General features: G+C 62.7%; 2 protein-coding genes across 6 annotated transcripts; one reads left to right on the top strand and one right to left on the bottom strand.

The window, feature by feature from the left end:
• Positions 1-3,095: 3,095 nt before the first annotated feature.
• On the top strand, positions 3,096-6,397 carry RNF223 (ring finger protein 223). 4 transcript variants are annotated; one of them, XM_054258687.2, is made up of 3 exons: positions 3,096-3,345; positions 4,727-4,809; positions 5,043-6,397. In XM_054258687.2, exons 2-3 carry the CDS (start codon positions 4,786-4,788, stop codon positions 5,802-5,804), a joined length of 786 nt encoding a protein of 261 aa, XP_054114662.1. In that variant the 5' UTR covers positions 3,096-3,345; positions 4,727-4,785; the 3' UTR covers positions 5,805-6,397. The 4 variants fall into 4 exon arrangements, with proteins under 4 accessions (XP_054114662.1, XP_054114661.1, XP_035163153.1 ...); XM_054258686.2 differs by having other exon boundaries at positions 4,723-4,809; XM_035307262.3 differs by lacking the exon at positions 4,727-4,809 and having other exon boundaries at positions 3,263-3,345.
• Positions 6,398-7,384: 987 nt separating this feature from the next.
• Positions 7,385-8,645, bottom strand: LOC144576907 (uncharacterized). Of its 2 annotated transcripts, none has more exons than XM_078329964.1 (3): positions 8,493-8,645; positions 8,042-8,176; positions 7,385-7,740 (listed from the first exon to the last, which is right to left on the bottom strand). In XM_078329964.1, exons 1-3 carry the CDS (start codon positions 8,502-8,504, stop codon positions 7,525-7,527), a joined length of 363 nt encoding a protein of 120 aa, XP_078186090.1. In that variant the 5' UTR covers positions 8,505-8,645; the 3' UTR covers positions 7,385-7,524. The 2 variants fall into 2 exon arrangements, with proteins under 2 accessions (XP_078186090.1, XP_078186091.1); XM_078329965.1 differs by having other exon boundaries at positions 7,606-7,740; positions 7,830-8,176.
• Positions 8,646-18,012: the final 9,367 nt, after the last annotated feature.

Raw genomic sequence — 18,012 nt, 5'->3', positions numbered from 1 at the left:
TGCGTTTGCACCAGGCCAGGTGTGCGGTTTGGAGGATAAAATCGGAAACAGCAGGTCCAGCAGGCAGGCTCTGGAGGCTGGGCTGGGCAGACGGGCACTGTCCCAACCCACTCTCCAAGCAGCACCCCCAAGCCCTACCTCTCTCTGTTCTGGGTCCCCTCCCTCTCCTTCCACCCAGTGGCCCAAATCAGAAACCCAGGGTCATCCTGCCACCTGCACATGGCCCCTGCTTCACAGCCCTCCTCGACCCCACCTGCCCATTCCATCTCGATTGGCCCTGCTGGGCAGCACGTGGTCAGCCAGGACCTGCGGTGGCATGGGGCATGCCCTCCTCACCGGGCACAGGAGGACGCACCGGCTGGGCCTCCTGCCAAAGTGGACACTGAGCCGGGCTGCGGGTTGGCCCCACACTGGAGATGAATGACTGTCAGGGTTAACGCTAGACCCAAGTCATGTCCCAGAGTCCGCCTATCCCATCCCTGCCCCCCACACCGGCCTCCCTTGTACAGCTGGTCCTTGGGAAAGAAGTCCAGCCCCAGAGCCAGCAGAACGGCTGCACTTGAGCCAATGGTCCAGCGTGCGGTGGGGTGGGCAGGGCAGGGCCAGAGCAGTTCAGGCCTGGAAGGCCCCTCCCCCACCAGCCACACCGTGTTCCCAGGCCTGGCAGCACCGGGTCTGACCCATAACCCAGGGGCCTGGTGGGGTGTGGAGGGGAAGGAGTCCCTGAGAGGGCATGAGGAGATCAGAAGTGAAGGAGATGGGGGTCACATGCACACACCAGCATCCACACGCATCGCACACATGCTCAGCCTCCTGCTCACTGGCTGGGACAGGGGACCAGGCAGGCCCACCCTCTGCCCTGGACACAGCTGGCCAAGCTGCTCCGCAGTCCCTGCAAGCCACCTGAGAGCCCAGCACCCTGGCCCCTGCATGGTCTGGGCTGGGAGGAGGGAGGCCTGGCCTGGCCTGGCCCGGAGACAGCACGTTCCTCAGGCCTTCCCTCACCTTTGCCTCAGGCACGAGTGTCAGCTGGGAGCCCAGAGTGACCTCAGTGCCCAGATATTCCCAGGAACTGTCGGGAGGATGTTCCCAGAGCAGCGGGGACCTGGGTCCTTCCTGGAGCAGCATGTGACCCCGAGTCACGACCTTGGGAAGCAGGAGCCTCCAGTGAGCACATTCCAGGCTGGCTCTCACCGTGGCTACCCGCACAGGGCCCCTCACAGAGCTCCCATCCCTCCCTCTCTGGACCTCCATGCCTTGCTGAGACCCCTCCCATCTTCCACCCCAGCCCTCATCCCCCTCTCTGAGCATCTGCCCCCACTCCCTGCCCCTGCTGTCCCTGGTCTGAGCACCCAAATACCCCCATGAGCTCCCACACCCCTGCTGAGCCCCACCCTCTCCCATACTGGACCCCTACCCCCTGCTGAGGCCCCTCAGCCCCCACAGAGAGCCCTCCCTTCCTGAGCCCAGGCCCCTGTCCTCCACGGGGCCTTGCCCGCTCCCATCTGCAGTCATTTCCAGTGTCCCTTGGGCTCCAAGATGCCCGGGGCAGCACTGGGGGAGCCTCTGGGTCCCCACTGAGGGGTCAGCAGGCACCTGTGGGGGAAGTTGCGTGAGGCCAGCCTGTGGGGTGTCCCCGCCAGCTCTCCCACCAGGGTGGGCCCTGAACTCCCAGCCCACCAAGAGTGACACGCCTCAGACCTGTGTGGGGCCCTCATGGTGGGGGTGGGGCTGTGGCACTGGGTCTGACCTGCCCTTGCATGGGGTCCACTGGGCCTGCTGGGAGAGAGCTGCCTCCATGACGTGGGGAGCTGGTGGCTGGACGGCCTAGGGGTGCAGCTCGGTCTACACAAGGCCAAGCGCATGGCAGAGTGTGCATTGTGGGTGCAGTCCAGGCCACTGGCTGCCCCTCCAGGCCCCCCCACACCCTCCATCCCAGCCCTGCTGGCCTCAGCCCCCAGACTCTCACCAGCTCCAGCCCTGGTCTTCGCACAGACCAGTCCTGTAGTGTGCTATGGCATGTGAACAGGGCACAGGTGAGTGTGACACTGGGGCATGTGAGAGTGACATGGGCATGTGAGAGCATGTGACGGGTGTGTGAGAGCGTGTGATAGGTGTGTGACACGGGTGTGAGCGTGTGACACGGGCATGTGAGCGTGTGATTGGGGCATGTGTGGATGACGGGCGTGTGAGCATGTGACGGGCGTGTGAGCGTGACTGACGGGTGAGCGTGTGATGGGTGTGTATGAGTGTGACAGGCATGTGAGAGCATGTGACAGGTGAGAAAGCATGACAGGTGTGAGGTGTGAGCATGACGGGTGGGTATGTGAAATGTGACACTGAGGCGTGTGTGAGCATGTGACGGGCGTGTATGAGCGTATGACGTGTGTGTGACACGGGCATGCGAGTGTGTGACACATGACACGGGTGTGTGTGAGCATGTGACGGGCATGTGTGTGAATGTGACAGGCACGTGTGAGAGCGTGTGATGGGCATGTGTCAGTGTGTGACACTGGGGCATGTGTGAGTGGACTCAGCCTCGTGTTAGTATTGGACATGGCTGTGTGTGACAGTGTGACACTGAGGGGTGTGTGGGTATGTGGACACGGGGCACACGTGTGGACATAACCATGTTGAGAGCAGGCGTGTGTGTGTGTGGATGAGGCAGGTCAGCACATGGGTGGGTGTGGGCAGTGAAGTGGCAGGAATGGCTGAGGAAAGACGGCAGTGACCCCAGGGCCAGGGCAGGCTGGGCTGAGGTTGTGGGGGGCTCGGGGAAGGTCTCTGCTGGGAGGCCCACCCAGGAGCTCAGGGTCCGCTGGACCTGACCCTGGGTGGGCAGCTTCCAGAGGTTGCTCTGGGCTCCTGGGGCCAGAGGGGGAGAGGGCTTAGTCCACACCCCAGCCCAGACCCGCCCAGGCTGCCAAGGCCCTGACAACCCCACCAGCCTCCAACCCTCACCCCTCACTCACTGCCCTCCAGCCACCTCTGCCTGGCCCATCAAGATGGGGATGAAGCCAGCCAACCCCTGTGGCCACACCCTCGGCTGGCACAACCCACAGGGTATAAATAGACCTGCCTAGGAGCCCACACCCGGCAACTCACACCTGCCTCCGAGCAGAGCTCTGCCCCGTGCATTCCCTGTGCCCGTCTGTCTGGGACAGAGCAGAAGCCACCAGCACAGCTGCTGGCAGCCGGCCTGGGAGGGTTACCTGCCAGGTGGAGCACAGGCTGCTTGGAGGAGAGGAAGCAGATGTTGGGGGGCAGGGCAGCCCCAGTCCCTGGAGCCCCACTGTGCCCGGCAAGGAAGACCATGCCCAGGACCTGCTGACCCCCAGCTGCCAGGTAAGGCCAGCGCAGCCCACGCTCACCCCTCACCTGCACAGGCTCAAGGTGGGGTTCCACCATGGAGGGGTGGGGCCTGGGGCCAAGGAACCGGTTCTGTGGGGTGCTCAGGCTACAGAGGACACTCCCCAGGTCCCGGTGCCCGGGGCACTCACGACCTCACAGTGATGGTGCATGACTCAGGTGGTCACAGTGGCCTGTGTCATCCCACCGGCCTGCCTGGGACTGACTGGCAAGTCAGGGGTGGGACAGGGCAGTGCCAGGAGGCACGTCACAGGGATGCACAGTCAGCCCCTTGAGGCTCACTGTCACCCCTTGCCCCTTCTCTCCAGGTGGGACACCTGTGGCCTGAGCCACCAGGGCCAGACAGTCCTGTGGCTCCTTGCAGCGGAGCCTGGGTGCAGGGGAGGGGCGGGAGGCAGAGCAGGGCCCCAGGTCAGCTGAGATGCCCACCTGAGCCAGGTCAGGGGCAGAGTCGCATCCCCATGACCCCTGCCATGAGGTGGGAGTGGGTCAGGGAGAAGAAACGCATCCTGCTTTCCCCTGGGTGGGTGGCGGAAGGTGTCCTGACCGTCAGACGGGGCTGGCCCAAAGGGAATGGCTGTGTCCAAGTCCCCACCCCCCATGCCCATCAGACCCTCAGCAGCCAGACAGGCTGGCCCCAAAGGCCCCAGACTGTGGCCTTCCTCAGGCACTGACCTGTGCCTGGGCCCTCCCTGTCTTCCCGAAGCCCCTGGGGCTCAGCTCAGCCCCCCAGACCCAGAGACCCCCACATCCCACCCTCACACAGCTGCCTGCAAATCGGGCCTGCACCACCCAAGCCAGGCACCCATCCTGGGATCCGAGTTCAAACTCACTTCACCTAACTTGGAGCCCCCGACCTGCTTGAGAGCCACATCTGCTGGGGCCCAGGGGCTGCTGACTCCCTTGGGATGGCCCTGGCTGAGTCTCCCATGATCTGGGCAGCCTTTTCCACATTGTGGTATGTGTGAGTCCCGTAACATGGGCCCTGTGGTGCCTGTGAGTCCCCGGACGTGGACCCTGTGGCATCTGTGAGTCCCGTGACGTAGGCCCTGTGGCATGTGTGAGTCCCGTGATGTGGGCCCTGTGGTATCTGAGTCCGTGACGTGGACCCTGTGGCGTCTGCGAGTCCCGTGATGTGGACCCTGTGGTGTCTGTGAGTCCCGTGACGTGGGTCCTGTGGCGTGTGTGTGTCCCGTGACGTGGGCCTTGTAGAGTGAGTCCTGTGACGTGGGCCGTGTGGTATCTGTGAGTCCCACGACATGGGCCCTGTGGCGTGAGTCCCATGACATGGGCCCAGCCTTGTATAAACAGTGGCGACTGTGGTCTGTCATCCTTACCATGATTTCTGCCCAGGCAGCAGGGCCAGGAGGGGCAAGGCCAGCAAGAAGTGCCCGCCGAGTGATCAGTGAGACCCCCATGCACATGGCCAGCATTCCCAGGGTAGGCTCACCGCTGCAGCAGCCGTGTGATGACAGGTGGCGAGGGCTGGATTACGCTTGGGGCAGAATGACCTCCCGGGGCACCGGAGGAACTTTCTTTAGGAGTGCTCGGGGAACAGAGCCCTTCCTTGGGATCTCTCAGGCTGGTGCTGGGCAAAAGAGAAGGAGAGGGGGAGACAAAAGACCACCAGAAGGGGCGGCCTGTGGTTGCTCACCACGATCTCTGTCCCACAGCTCAGAGACATGTCCTCAGGCCAGCAAGTGTGGCACACAGCTGTGCCACCCCCCTGCCGGATTAGCTCCACGGCCTCCATGCCCCAGTCCCCCAGCTCGGCCGGCAGCCTCCGGTCCCCTGGCACCCCCGGCTCGGAGAAAGTGGCCTCCCCCCTGGAGTGCTCCATCTGCTTCTCAGGCTATGACAACATCTTCAAGACACCCAAGGAGCTCTCCTGCACCCACGTCTTCTGCCTGGAGTGCCTGGCCCGGCTGGTGGCTGCTCAGCCCGAGGACGGCCCCGGTGGTGAGGCTGTGCCTTGCCCCTTCTGCAGGCAGCCCACGGCCGTGCCACCTGCCGGAGCCCCCGCTTTGCGCACCAGCCGCCAGCTGCAGGCCCGGATGCCAGTGCATCTTCGGCGCGAGGAGCCTGTGTGGCTGGAGGGCACCAAGCTGTGCTGCCAGCCGCCACCTGCCACGCCTGGCCGCAAGCCTGGCTTTGTATGTGTGGACGTCGGCCTGAGCAAGCCTGCCGAGCCCCCCGAACCCATGCCCGCCCAGGACCCTGCCCCCCACCGGGGCTGCCTGGCCCGCTGCTGGGCACGCTGTAGGGACTGGAGGCGCATGGCGCTGGTCTCCGCCCTGCTGCTGGTGCTCTTCTGTGTGGCACTCTGGCCGGTGCACTGCGCCCTCAAGACAGGGAACCTGCGCTGCCTGCCCCCGACCCCCCAACTCCCCACCACCACGGCCACCTTCCCCCTCGGGCCTCTAACTGGCAACTAGAGTCACCAGCCTTGCCCAGGTCAGCCATGAGTGGGTCCCCCACCGGGGTCTCAAGGGCGCAGCAGCCACTGGAAGTCTGTCCCTGAGGACCCAAAAGGAGCCCAGCATGTCTGAGGATTCCACTTGGGCCCCGCCAAGTCCAGGCACCATTTAGCTTGTTCACCCCTCAGTGTCCAGGCTGGGCCCTGATGGGGTGGATGAGAGGGTCTCCAAAGCCTCCCAGAACCACAGGCTCCCACAGGCCGCAGAGACCACCTGCAGCTCCTGTTATGCAGATGGGGAAGGGCCCAGGAGGGAAGCCAGCCAGCACCCTGCGTCCATGCACACAGAATCACCTGCCAGGGAAGGGAGGGAGGGGCCTGCCATGCCCTGGCTCATGCTCATGTTTCACCCCCAGGTCCTCCCCAGGCCTTCTTCAGGCGGGGCTGGTCCCTGCCATTGGGTGGGGGTGCTGGTCTTGCCCTCTGACTGGGGGAACGGGGGGGCAGGGCAGCGCCCCAATGCAAGATAACCACGGAAACTTCCAGCTGCCCCTCCAACCCTTGAGAATTGTAGATTTTTAAGTAAATGATTTGTATCCGTCTTCTTTAAAAGGGCCTCATTCTGCGCGCCCCTGCCCCAGCCTCAACCGAGATTAGACCCCAACTGGATCAGACTCCCAGCAGCCACCGGGACAAGTGGGCCCAGGTTCTAGGGATCCAGCTCCCAGCCCCTCTGGCTGTGGACAGGCTGTGGGTCTCTGGAGTTGGCTGGCGCCTCAGCAGTATGAGGCTCCCCATGTAGACGGGGAGAGCCCGGGGCACCTGGGGCAGGCCAGGCAGGACCAGGGAGAGGGCTTCAGCTCAGCCCAGAGCCCAGTGGCTGACAAAGGGAGCCTTTCTCTTCCCCATCCCCCACCATGGCCATATTAGACTGCCCCTCCAGGAAGTCATGCTCCACGGCCCTGGTAGGGTCACTGACTAGAGAACCCCAGAACGTGTGACCCATGTGGGAAGCTAAGCATAAGGGTCCCCAGAAGCAGAGGTAGGAACAGCCAGCATCCAGCCTCCAGATATGCGGCCCCCACAGACCCTCTGGCCCTCCCAGGGCCAGCCTTGCTAGAGAAGAGGCAGAATGCAGCTTCACAAGGGCTGGGCAGGAGGCTCGCCAGGAGGCTCGCCACACCACCAGGCCAGCACGGCCAGGAGAGCCCAGGCCAGTTCCAGCTCAAGCAGGTCTCACACCCCTGACCTCAGAACCCAGGTACTTCCTGCTCCAACCAGCTGGGCCTCTGGCCAGGGTGGGGAGGGGCTCGGGAAGGCCCCACAGAAGCTGAGTCCAGCTGTGGGGGCCCACACCCACCCTTGCCCCCAGGCCCCAACAAAGACACAGAACGGAGAACACAGCACTTTACTGGAAGGCCGCAAAGCCACAGGCCAACTGGTGATGTGGGGAATGCAAGCACGGGCCACGGAAGTGACGTCACACTGTGACACACAGGCGGTTATGCACACACAGACCCACGCCCTTGTCACCGGCAGGGCCAGGCGCATGACGCTGCACAGGTGGTCACAGGAACATGTCATGCACACCTCACTCGACAAACATCCACCCTGTGACTGATGGGGCCAAGTCTCCACCGGGGCCACGTCCCGGACCACGAGAGCAGGCAGGGCCCGTAGACCGGTGTCCTGGCCGCTCAGGCCCGCACTGAGTGGCTGAGCTAGTGGTGCACACGAGTTCACACGTGGTCACCCGTGGGCTTTGCAGCCGCCACTCCCTCTACCGCCCCTGGGCCTCCATGAGCTGGGGACGAGCTGTGGCTCTGTCCTGGACACTGTCCCGACCCGCAGCTCCCGCCCCATGCGGGCGCGGCCAGGCCGGGCGTTCCCTGTGGCTCCTCAAGCACCGGCGGCTCCTCAGGTTCGCATCCTCGCCGTCCCAGGGCTTCGGCCTCCTGCGCGCGGAGCAGCGGCTCAGCCCTGCGCCCCGCACACCCGTAGTCCCTCCCGGAGAACCCCGGCCTGTTCCCAGCGCCCCACTCACACCGCGGGTGCCGGTGGAGACGCTGGCCGGGGGCTACAACCCTATTCGCTGGGGGCGGCGCCCACGTTTTGGTTCTCGCACTCCGGCGGCGCCTCGGGCTGAGGGGCGGGGCCGCCGGTCACCATGGCGACGCCCACGCCCCCCCCCCAACCTGGCCGCGCAGGCGCAGTTGGTCGCCCTGGATGTACGGCGGCAACGCCAGGTACGCGAACCTGTTTTGCGCCTCTGTCTGCACCATCCCGGAGCGCTGCCGCCGAACCAGCTGCATCGTCTTCGGGACATCGATATCGCAGTCCAGCCTTCGGGACACGCGCGCTCAGGGCGGGGCTACGGCTGAGGGGCGGGGCCTGCAGGCAGGGGCGGGACTATGGCTGAGGGGCGGGGTGGGCGGGCAGGGGTGGGGTCGTCCGGTTATAGCCGGGCCCGGGAGGGGCGCTCCTGGGGAGGAGCGGCTCACCCTGTCTGCGGGTGACGTCCACCGGGATGCAGATCACGGTAATGGTGCCGGTGCGTCCGGGGCCCGCACTGACAAACCAGGCGGCCGTTGATGAGAGTGGGGCCGCCCCACCCCACCCCGCCCCACCTGATGGCTCCGCCCGCAACGTCCCTCGTGGCCCCACCGCCCCCGCACCTGCACAGCCCAAGTGGCCCTCCCCGCCGCACCTGCACCTGCATCTGCACGGCCCGCGTGGCCAGCCCCGCCGCACCTGCACCTGCAGTGCACCACCACGGGCCCGGCCCCCGGCTCGCTGCTCTGGGCCCGGTTCTCCTAGTCCAGGAAGCCGAGGACGCCGTGTTCCTGCCAGCTGAAGTACTGAAGGTGTTGCACTGCGTGGTGGCTCCTCATGGGCGGGGCAGGCGGTCAGTGCGACCCCGGGTGGGAGGGGTTGGGGGGAGAGGCTGAGGCACAACAGGGTTTGTCTGGAGTGCCCAGGTAGAGGGGCTGCGGGGGCCAAGGGGAGCAGGAGGATGGAGGAAACGGGGAGGGGGGCGCCGAGATGGCCCGCCCTCCCCAGTGGCTCAGGTGCCTGGAGAAGGAAGAGGGAGCTGGACGGGGCGGGGGTCGGGGGAGGGGGGAAGCAAGCTGTTGGGACAGTGATTCTATAAGGAAGAACGAAATGTGAGGGCTCCATGGGGACCTGTGTAGGGCTGAGGGCCCCACAGGGTCGTGGGGTGAGCCTTATGCTGTGCTGAGGCGCAGGATCCGAGAAATAAAGAGACAGGACATAGAAGTACAAAGAAAACGCAGTTGGGCTCAGGGGACCAGGCCACCTATGAGCGGAGTCAGGTGAGGCCCTGAATGTCCAGAAGTCTGAGTATTTATTGTGCATAGGTTAGGGGTCAGGGCAGGGAGTGAAATCATCTTTAAGGATAGTGATAGGTTCGTGAGCAATAAAACATGGGGTCCACCCCCATTAGGTCACCTAGGCCAGGAGGTGGACAGTGCACAGCAAGGGGCCTGTTCCCATGAAGGCAAGGGCCGTGTGCAGTAAGGGGTCCACCCACATAAGATCACCGAGGCTTTAAGGTGGGCCGTGCGCAGTGAAGAGGGTGCAGTGTGCAATACTTCTATCTATGGTCAAACTACTTCTAGGAAGATTTATAGGAGGATGCTTTAGGTCACACAGCAGTGACAGAGCTGTCAGGGTTACCGCCACCTTCTGGAAGTTTCCAATGAATTCTATAGGAAGATGCTTTTCAAGCAGCACAGTAGCAAGAGCTGATAAAGTTCACAGTCACCAAGGTGGATTGCCGGTCTGAGGGCAGCCTTCCACAAGAACTGGAGCAAGGTCCTACAACTCCTTTATCAGGAGGAGAGGCTCTTGCCCCAAGCCTGCCACACAGCGGGTATCTTTATGATACTGAACGCTGGCGCCTGGGCCATGGATTCTTGGCCTGGTATGACTGTTTTTCCCTTAAATCATGCTCTGCACTGTGTCTGCTCTAGGCATTCCTCCGATTATAAACTACTTATTCCTTAATTCATGCTCTGTACTGTGTCCACTCTCAGCAGACCTCCGATAATGAACTAAGATATAATTACATATGTAGGGAAATATTCTTTAGGCACTCATACTATCAACTATTATATGATTATATAGAGAGGATAATATAAAGGGATTCTTCAAGCCCTATTTCTATAAACTAATATATGATTGTATGAAGGATTATATAAAAGGAAGTTGCTGAGTAGTAACACTATAAAGTGAGATATTCCTCAAGCCCTAACTGTGCCAGGGTTCTGCTTGGCTCTCATTCCTCAGTGCCTATATGGGGGGTTACCCACAACCTGCAGGACCCCCCACCGGGCAGGGCTGGGGGGAGAAGGAGGTAATCTACCCGGGACAGAAATGGTTGACGCTGGTGGACAACAGAGACCAAAGCTGCAGTTTGAAGAGGTGTGTGTAAGGAGCGGCTGCTCGCCCAGGACTGAGAATGTGGCCACCTCAGTGACCCGTGCCCAGGCCTGGAGTGTGCCTTCTGGGTTGAAGGATGTGGAGGTGCCCGAAGGAAGTGGGGTTAGATGCAGCCAGGTGTTGGGGTCTCCCAGTGCAGGCCCTCAGAGGGCATGCTCTCACCAGACCCGGCCGCCACACCTGCAGCTCCCACACACAGTCGCCCTTGGCCTGGCAGCTCCCAGGTTATGCACACACGCTCAGCCAGACTCCTGGCTGCCATGCAGCTCGGGCCAGTACCGGAAACACTTATTCTGGGGAGAACGCTTTGCATTAGCCTCCCTGGCAGCCCCTGGCGCCTCCCCCTGCCCCATGCCCTGTAGAGACACAGGCATGTGCGTGCAGCCACGGGACCCTCCCCAGTCCCACGGCTTCCCACAGGCTCCTTGGCCTGGGTGGGAAGGGTCTCAGGCAGCTGACGTGCGTGGGGTGGGATGGGCACTGGTGTGCCCACTGACACCTCGCCCCTACCCGGCCTCACTCCACTGCCCTGGTGGTCATGAAGATGATACATGTTCTCTTGGTGCACCATGGCCCAGAAAGCAGCCACCGTGGCCTGCAGACAGCCCTGCGTGTCAATATACACACTGGCCATGCCACAGCCTGGCTCCTCCTCAGGGTCAATCTGAAAAGGGGTGCGGTCACTTGCCGCTGGTTCCAGAGAACAAACTAGTCCATGCAAATGATGCGAAAAGGAGCCCTGGTGGCTCACACTTCTCACACTCCAGGCCTGCAAGGGGCTAAGGACCAATGCCTATCCAGCCTCTCCGAGATCCCTTGTGGACTGCCGCCCACCGCCTCCCCGGAGGCCCTGGTTCTTCCTGGGCCCCCCAGGAACCATGGGTCCAGGCCCGCCTCCCACGCACACCCACCCTGATGTAGCTGGTATTGACGTCATCGGTTCCAGGCCTGCTGTCATCACGTTGAGCAGGATGACTCAGGTGGTGTCAGCTGGGAAGGGAGGTGCCGCTCAGGTCTCCAGGGTGGAGCTCATGGGCCCCACCCTGCCTCTTTGCCCATGGACCCCATGGAGAGCAGAGATGGGGGATCCAGGGTGTGCAAGAGGGAGCCTCAGGTCAGTGGTGGCAGAGGCACAGCCTCCCCCCACCTCCTCCCAGGCCCGACGAATGAAGCCCTGCCCTTCAACCTCACAGGGAAGGGTGTTGTATCGATTCTTGGGCTTGTTTTTCACCCACGGTCCCTCCTTCTGAGAGTACAGGAACCTGCATTCCTTCTGCTGCAGCATCTGAATGTGATGGAGCCTACGGTCCCAGCCCATCCCCAGACCCTAGATGCCCACTCCAACCCTAGATGCCCACCCCCAGACCCTACATGCCCATCCCCAGACCCTAGATGCCCACCCCAGACCCTAGATGCCCACCCCAACCCTAGATATCCAATCCCAGCCCTAGATGCCCACCCTAGCCCTAGGTACCCATCCTAGACCCTAGATGCCCACCCCCAGACCCTAGATGCCCACCCCAGCCCTAGGTACCCATCCTAGACCCTAGATGCCCACCCCAGCCCTAGATGCCCATCCCACACCCTAGATGCACACCCCCAGCCTGTCCTGGACCCTGTGCTCCTCTCAGGCACTTGCCCCAGCCGCAGGGAACAGGGTCTGAGCGTGGCAGCCATGAGGGTGCACTTCGAACCCCTCCCAGAAGCCCTTCCTGGCCTTTCTGCTGGCATCGGTGGCCCTGCTGAGCTCCTGTACATGGCTCTCAAGGCTCCAAGCGCTGATCCTCCTGGCCTTGAGGGGCTGCCACAGAGAGGCCCATGTCCAAGCTGTGGGGGACCCAGGGCCCTGCAGACCCCACCACAACCCCCAGGGCCCCAGGGACCCCACCACACACCCCCAGGGCCCAGTGGAGCCCACCACACACACCCCCCAGCCCCGAAGACCCCAACACACCACTCCTGAGGGCAGCTGCCCCAGCCCCCACACCCCTCCACCTACCCCCCTGCCCCGGGACCTACATCCTCATCAGGTCACAGAGGTCGCCGTCATGCGACACTTGGAGGGGCTTGCAGGTTCTCCTTCACTTGGGCCATTTACGCGCCTAGGGTTCCCCTGGCAGGTGGTCTTCCCTGATGCCAGTCAATCCCCAGCTGCTTTCCCCTCATTCACATCGCCCCTGGGTCGGGGCTGCTCTGCCCTGAGACCCCCCTCATTCACATCTCCCCTGGAGGTCAGGGCCGCCCTGCCCCGGGAATCCCCTCATTCACATCACCCCTGGAGGTCAAGGCCACGCTGCCCCGGGACCCCCCTCATTCACAATCCCCCTGGAGGTCAGGGCCGCCCTGCCCTGGGACCCCGTGAGTTCACATATGGGTAACCCCCCTTCTGGGCACTGAGGAAGGAGAGCTAAGGACCCAGGTCCCACTCTGGACCCAGGGCTCTGGTGCTGGGGAGGGGCCTACCTGCTTTAGGTGCATGACGGCCCCCCCCCACCCCCCGCTTTCTCCACCATCAGACCCTTCCTGCAGTGCTCCCCTGGGTCCCCGAGGGTGTCAAAGCACTCCCTGCCTCCCAGGTCGAACTTCCCGTCTGGCTTCGGGGGCGGCGGTGAGGGGCCTGGCCAAGGTCACCTGCCCTTCCCAGGGGCCCCTGTGGCTTCCGCCCCCTCCCACCTGGAATCGAATCATCATGTGGGTGACCCGCGGCTGGTGCTCCGTGCCCTGCGCCTTGTCCTGTTCCTACGCCAGCACCGGCAGCCTGAAGTCCCCAGACTTGCTCTGAATCTCTCGCACCAAGAAGCTGCCCGGCGCCCCTTCTCCAGCAGCAGCTTCTTGGCCTCCTTGCCAGACCACCTGGCAGGGCATGGGGGAGCACAGGTGAGACTGGAGGCCATGGCCTGGCCAGGTGAGGGGCAGAGACCCACATGGATGGGGTGAAAGGCTCGGGCAGACGCACGCAGACCTTGGGGGTCCAGGCAGCACCCCCATGCAGGCCCTATTACTGCTCTGCCCGCCTCCCTGGCCCTCACCCAGTCCAGGAGAAGGCTGGCGGGCTCTGCAGGGGCAGGCACCAGCCACCAGGTGGCAGCCTCGTCCTCAGCAAGGAGGGGCCCAGCAGCCTCCCCAGACCAGGCCTCCTTCCCTGCAGATGCAGCCCCTACAGCGGGGAAACCAAGGCTGGAGGGACCAGCTACGCCCAGGGCAGCACCCAGGAGGGCAGGGATGGGGCTGGGGCAGGATCTGGCTCCCCAAGTCACCCTGGTCTCCAGTGCCTAAGACCTGCAGGAAGGAGGCCCTGGGACCTCCACCTGGATCTCAGACTTCCAGCCTCCAAAGGGCAGACTTCCTGCCCGCCCAGCTTACAGTCCTTTCAGCAGCCCTGCCGCCTGATGGGGTCTCATCTCCCAGAGGGCAGAAGCTGTTCCATGCACTGTGGCGTCCCAGGTCTGTCAACACCTGAATTGAGAGGAGTGACTCAGTAGATGGGTGGGGGTGGGTGCGCAGGGAGGGGGCGAGGCTGATGGGGCCTGTGTGGACCCTGGGAGCCAGGCTCCATGTCTCAGGGCAGGTCAGGAAGACAGGTGTCACTGAGGAGCTGGATCTTGGCTCTGCGCACCTCGGGGCCCAAGGTAGGCGGAGGCTGGTGCTGTCGGTGTTGGGAGGGGAGGCTGGAGGCTGCAGCCCTGCCCTTTCCTGGAGAACAGCCTGTCCTGCCTCAGACCCCCCTCATTCACATGCCCCCCTGGAGGTCAGGGCCGCCCTGCCCCGGGACCCCCCTCATTCTCATGCCTCCTGGAGGTCAGGGCTGCCCTGCCCTGGGACCCCGTGAGTTCACATGTGAGTAACCCCTCTTCTGGGCACTGAGGAAGGAGAGCTAAGCAGACCCCCTGTACAACTAGTGCCTGAAGAATAACTTAGTGCTCATTTATTTCCTTATACGTATAATCCTTTTGTATAATCATATCTTCGTTTGCAGTCAGAGGAGTGTGTAGAGCAGACATGGTGCAGGCATGAACTAGGGAAACACAGTCACATAGGACAAGAATCCATGGCCGCTGTGCGGCAGGCTCGGAGCAAGAGTCCCTTGTGAAAGGGAGTCATAGTTTCTTGCATCCAGTTCTTGTGGAAAGCTGGCCTCAGGCTGGCAATCCTGCGTGTATCCGAGGGCTCAAAACCCCTCTGGTGCCATCTCCCTCGGGGGCTGTAGATCCTGTCAGCTCTCTGGCTACTGTGCTGACTCAGCATCCTCCTATAGAAATTCTTAGAAGCTGCCTGCCCCTAGATAAGCGACATTGCACACTGCACCCTCCTCGCTGGGCACTGCCTACCTCCTTGCCTCGGTGACCTCATGGGGGTGGGCCCCTGGCTTATCACTCAGGTGATTGTCTTGACCCTATCACTGTCCTTAAGGTGACCTCACTCGCTACCTTTCCCCTCAACCTATGCCTAATAAATACAGACATGCCTGGAGGCTAGAGGCCTCACCTGACTCTGCTTGTAAGTGGCGTGGCCCCCCCAGCCCAGTTGCTTCTATTCTGTTCTCTGCTGTCTTGTCTCTTTTGTTTCTTGAATCCAGCACCTCAGCACAGCAATAGGGGACACCCCACGACTCCAGCAGGGCTGGATCCTACATTCACAGACCCCCTGAGGTCAGGGCCTCCCTGCCCCGGGACCCCCTATTCGCATCCCCCCTTGAGCTCAGGGCTGCCCTGCCCTGGGACCCCCCTCATTCACATGCTCCCCTGGAGGTCAGGGCTGCCCTGTCCCGGGACCCCCTTATTCACATCCCCCCTTGAGGACAGGGCCGCCCTGCCCCGGGACCCCCTAATTCACATACCCCTTGAGCTCAGGGCCGCCCTGCCCCGGGACCTTCTCATTCACATCCCCCCTTGAGCTCAGGGCCGCCCCGAGCCTGCATACGAGATCACAACTGCTCCTTACTTTCATGGCTCGGGTCTCCAGAGCTCAGGACTAAATTGTACTCATGTGGAGCCCCAGAGCCCGGAAGGTCAGCAGAAAGAGCCACACACATGAGTGACAAATGGATGGACGGATGGACGAGGGATGGAGGGAGGGAAGGGGGTGAGGCAGGGAGGCGGTGAAGGAAGGAACTGAGGACTAAGCGCCCCAGCCCTCTGCCTTCCCCCGCTGCGATGTCTCCCCAGAGAGTTCCCAGACATCTGGCTCCTGGGCATCTCCTGGCTGCATAGATGACACCCAGTGGGCCGGCGCCTCAGGAGCTCCACACTCAGGTCCCCAGGACAGCGCCCCCACGCCCCACACTGGCCCAGCCTGCTTGTTTGTGGAGTCATAACCTGTGCACAAATGTGTGGGGGCTGTGGGCGGCCCACAAAGGGCTGTTGCTGGGCTCTTTCTGGAATGAAGGCCACAGGGCAGTGACTGTGAAAGGCCTCCATGGCCAGCTGCAGTGGCTCATGCCTATAATCCCAATTACTCAGGAGGCGAACACATTGCCCAGGAGTTCAAGACCAGCCTGGGCAACACAGCCAGACCTCATCTCACTTAAAAGGAAAAGAAATAAAAAATAAAGGCCTCCACAACCTCTCATCCTTGAGAGGAATTGAAGGAAATGACTCAGTAGAGGGGCGGGGGTAGGTGCAGAGGGAGGGGGCGAGGCCGATAGATGCCAAGACCTTGCCCCACCTTTGGCACTCACAGCCCTGGCTGTACCCCTGGGGACCCCATCCCCAGCTCCAGCCCACCCTGGCCTGGTCCCTCTCTCCCTGGGGACCCCATCCCCAGCTCCGGTCTGCCCTGGTTGGGTCCCTCTCCCAAGCCCCAGATCCCCCTCCTCCTTCCGGCGCTGCCTCCATCCCTGGAGCTCCTGCCCTGCCCCTCTGCTCACCTCTGAGCACAACTTCTGGAAGAAGCGCCACAGCTGTGTGATTTGTAAATGTGAATGAGTTAAAATTCAGCAATGGCAAAATTGCTGCTGCTCAGGAACACCGTGGTGCGGCCGGGGCTGGTGGGCGCAGCGACCCTCACCCACGTCTTCAGAGCTGGGTCCCGCCCTCCAGGCCCGTGCAGGACTTGGCTCTCGGGCTCCTCCTGGCCGGTCAGAGCTCCGTCCTTCCAATGCACAGAGGCTGCACTCCCCGGCTTCCCACCTTCCCTTGCTGGGGCCCTTCGTCCTCCTTCTCTTTCTGAGCCCTTACTGGGAGCCCCCAGGCTCTGAGCTCCTGACAGATACCTGGTTTCAGCATCTCCGTTTGGAAAGTTAACAGCACCTGTTTCCTGACATTTGCAAAACTCGAAGCTCCCGATCAGGCTCCCGCACCCCTGCCCCTGTTCATCTCTCCCTTTCGGACAAGGGCGCAGGCCCTGCCCTCCGCCCTGCCCCCGCCCCCGCCCCCGGCCCGGCCCGGCCCGGCCCCGGCCCCGGCCCTGCCCTCTGGCCTAGCCCTGCCCCTTTTGGCACGCCCCTCCCTGGCTCTGATCCATCAGCCCCTCTCCTCCTACCTTCAAAAGGTGCCCAGAGACCACACATGGTGGCTCATGCCTGCAATCTCAGCACTTTGAAAGATCCCAGGCGTCCCGGTCACCTGAGGTTGTGAGTTTGAGACCAGCCTGACCAAGAAGGTGAAACCCCATCTCTACTAAAAACACAAAAATTAGCCGGGCATGGTGGTGTGCGCCTGTCCCAGCTACTCCGGAGGCTGAGGCAGGAGAACTGCTTGAACTCAGGAAGTGGAGGTTGTGGTGAGCCGCGATTGCGCCACTGCACTCCAGCCTGTATGACAGAGCAAGACGTGGTTTCAAATTTTAACAAAAGGTGCCCAGAACTAGTTCTCCCACCACACCCGGCTCCACCTGACCTCACAGCCAAGCTTGGCAGACAGGGGCTCTCAGGAGTTGCACGTCGGAGCTGCTCACAGCTCAGTGTCTGCTTCTATGGCTCTCACCAGACACAGAGTTCTGTCAACCCTGCCCTGGCCAGCCACCTTGGCCTGTCCCTGAGGCACGGCACACACCTCCAGAGAGGCCCTTCCAGGCTGGCACTGACCCATCCCTGTCCCTGCTTCTGTGTACGGTGTCTTTGTCTCTAGAGGAGGGCCCAGGGGTGTTGGCCCTGGACTCAGTGGCACTCCAGGGCCTGCACACTGGTTCAGGGAGGCCCAGACACTCAGAGAATCTGTGCAGGGCCCCCAGCAGTGAGCAGACCCCTGTCCACACCTGACCTGTGGGGAAGGGGGATAGCCAGCCAGGCACATCCTGGGCACTTGCTGGGCTTGCTGCCTAAGCTCCTTCCCACGAAACTGGCTTGGTGGGGGACCCAGACCTGGGGGCAGTTCCCACCGGGTGTTCCTCGGGGAGGCTACCAGGAAAGCCTTCCCGGAGGAGGAGTGCCACATGGTGACCTCCAGGGCCAGTCACAGGAGAGCAGGGGAGGCCACCGGGAAAGGGTAAGCGCAGCCCTGAACCCAAACTGAGATGCCGCAGGTGGCGGGGGCTAGAACCCAGGAGGGAGCTTCCACCCATGGCCTCAGCCTCCACCCACCCCCCAGATGGTTGATGCCCAGGTGTGGGGGCTGGGATGAGGGTGGGGATGCAGAGTGGGTGAGGGAACTTACCTGTCCCTGTGGGGTCTCAACCATACTTCCCCCCTCCTCTCCTGACCGAAAGCTGCCACTGAGTCTGTGGCATGGAAATCTCCAGGGGTGGGGCCCGAGGGCTGTAGCAGCTCACACCCCAGAACCACCAGCACCACTGCCACCCCCATCCTGCTCCCGGCCAGCCCACCTGCA

This window comes from Callithrix jacchus, chromosome 7, assembly GCF_049354715.1.
Source record: "Callithrix jacchus isolate 240 chromosome 7, calJac240_pri, whole genome shotgun sequence".
Classification (NCBI taxonomy): domain Eukaryota; kingdom Metazoa; phylum Chordata; class Mammalia; order Primates; family Cebidae; genus Callithrix; species Callithrix jacchus.
This window is presented reverse-complemented; position numbering and strand designations above follow the sequence as displayed.

Bases quoted from the DNA above. Each gene is read 5' to 3' on its own strand.
- RNF223 (XM_035307261.3), top strand. From the start codon at position 4,657: ATGGGCCCAGCCTTGTATAAACAGTGGCGACTGTGGTCTGTCATCCTT. The intron at 4,810-5,042 runs GTAGGCTCACCG...TCTGTCCCACAG, and splicing joins ACATGGCCAGCATTCCCAGG to CTCAGAGACATGTCCTCAGG.
- LOC144576907 (XM_078329964.1), bottom strand. The intron at 7,741-8,041 runs GTTCGCGTACCT...CTCCGCGCGCAG, and splicing joins CAGACAGAGGCGCAAAACAG to GAGGCCGAAGCCCTGGGACG.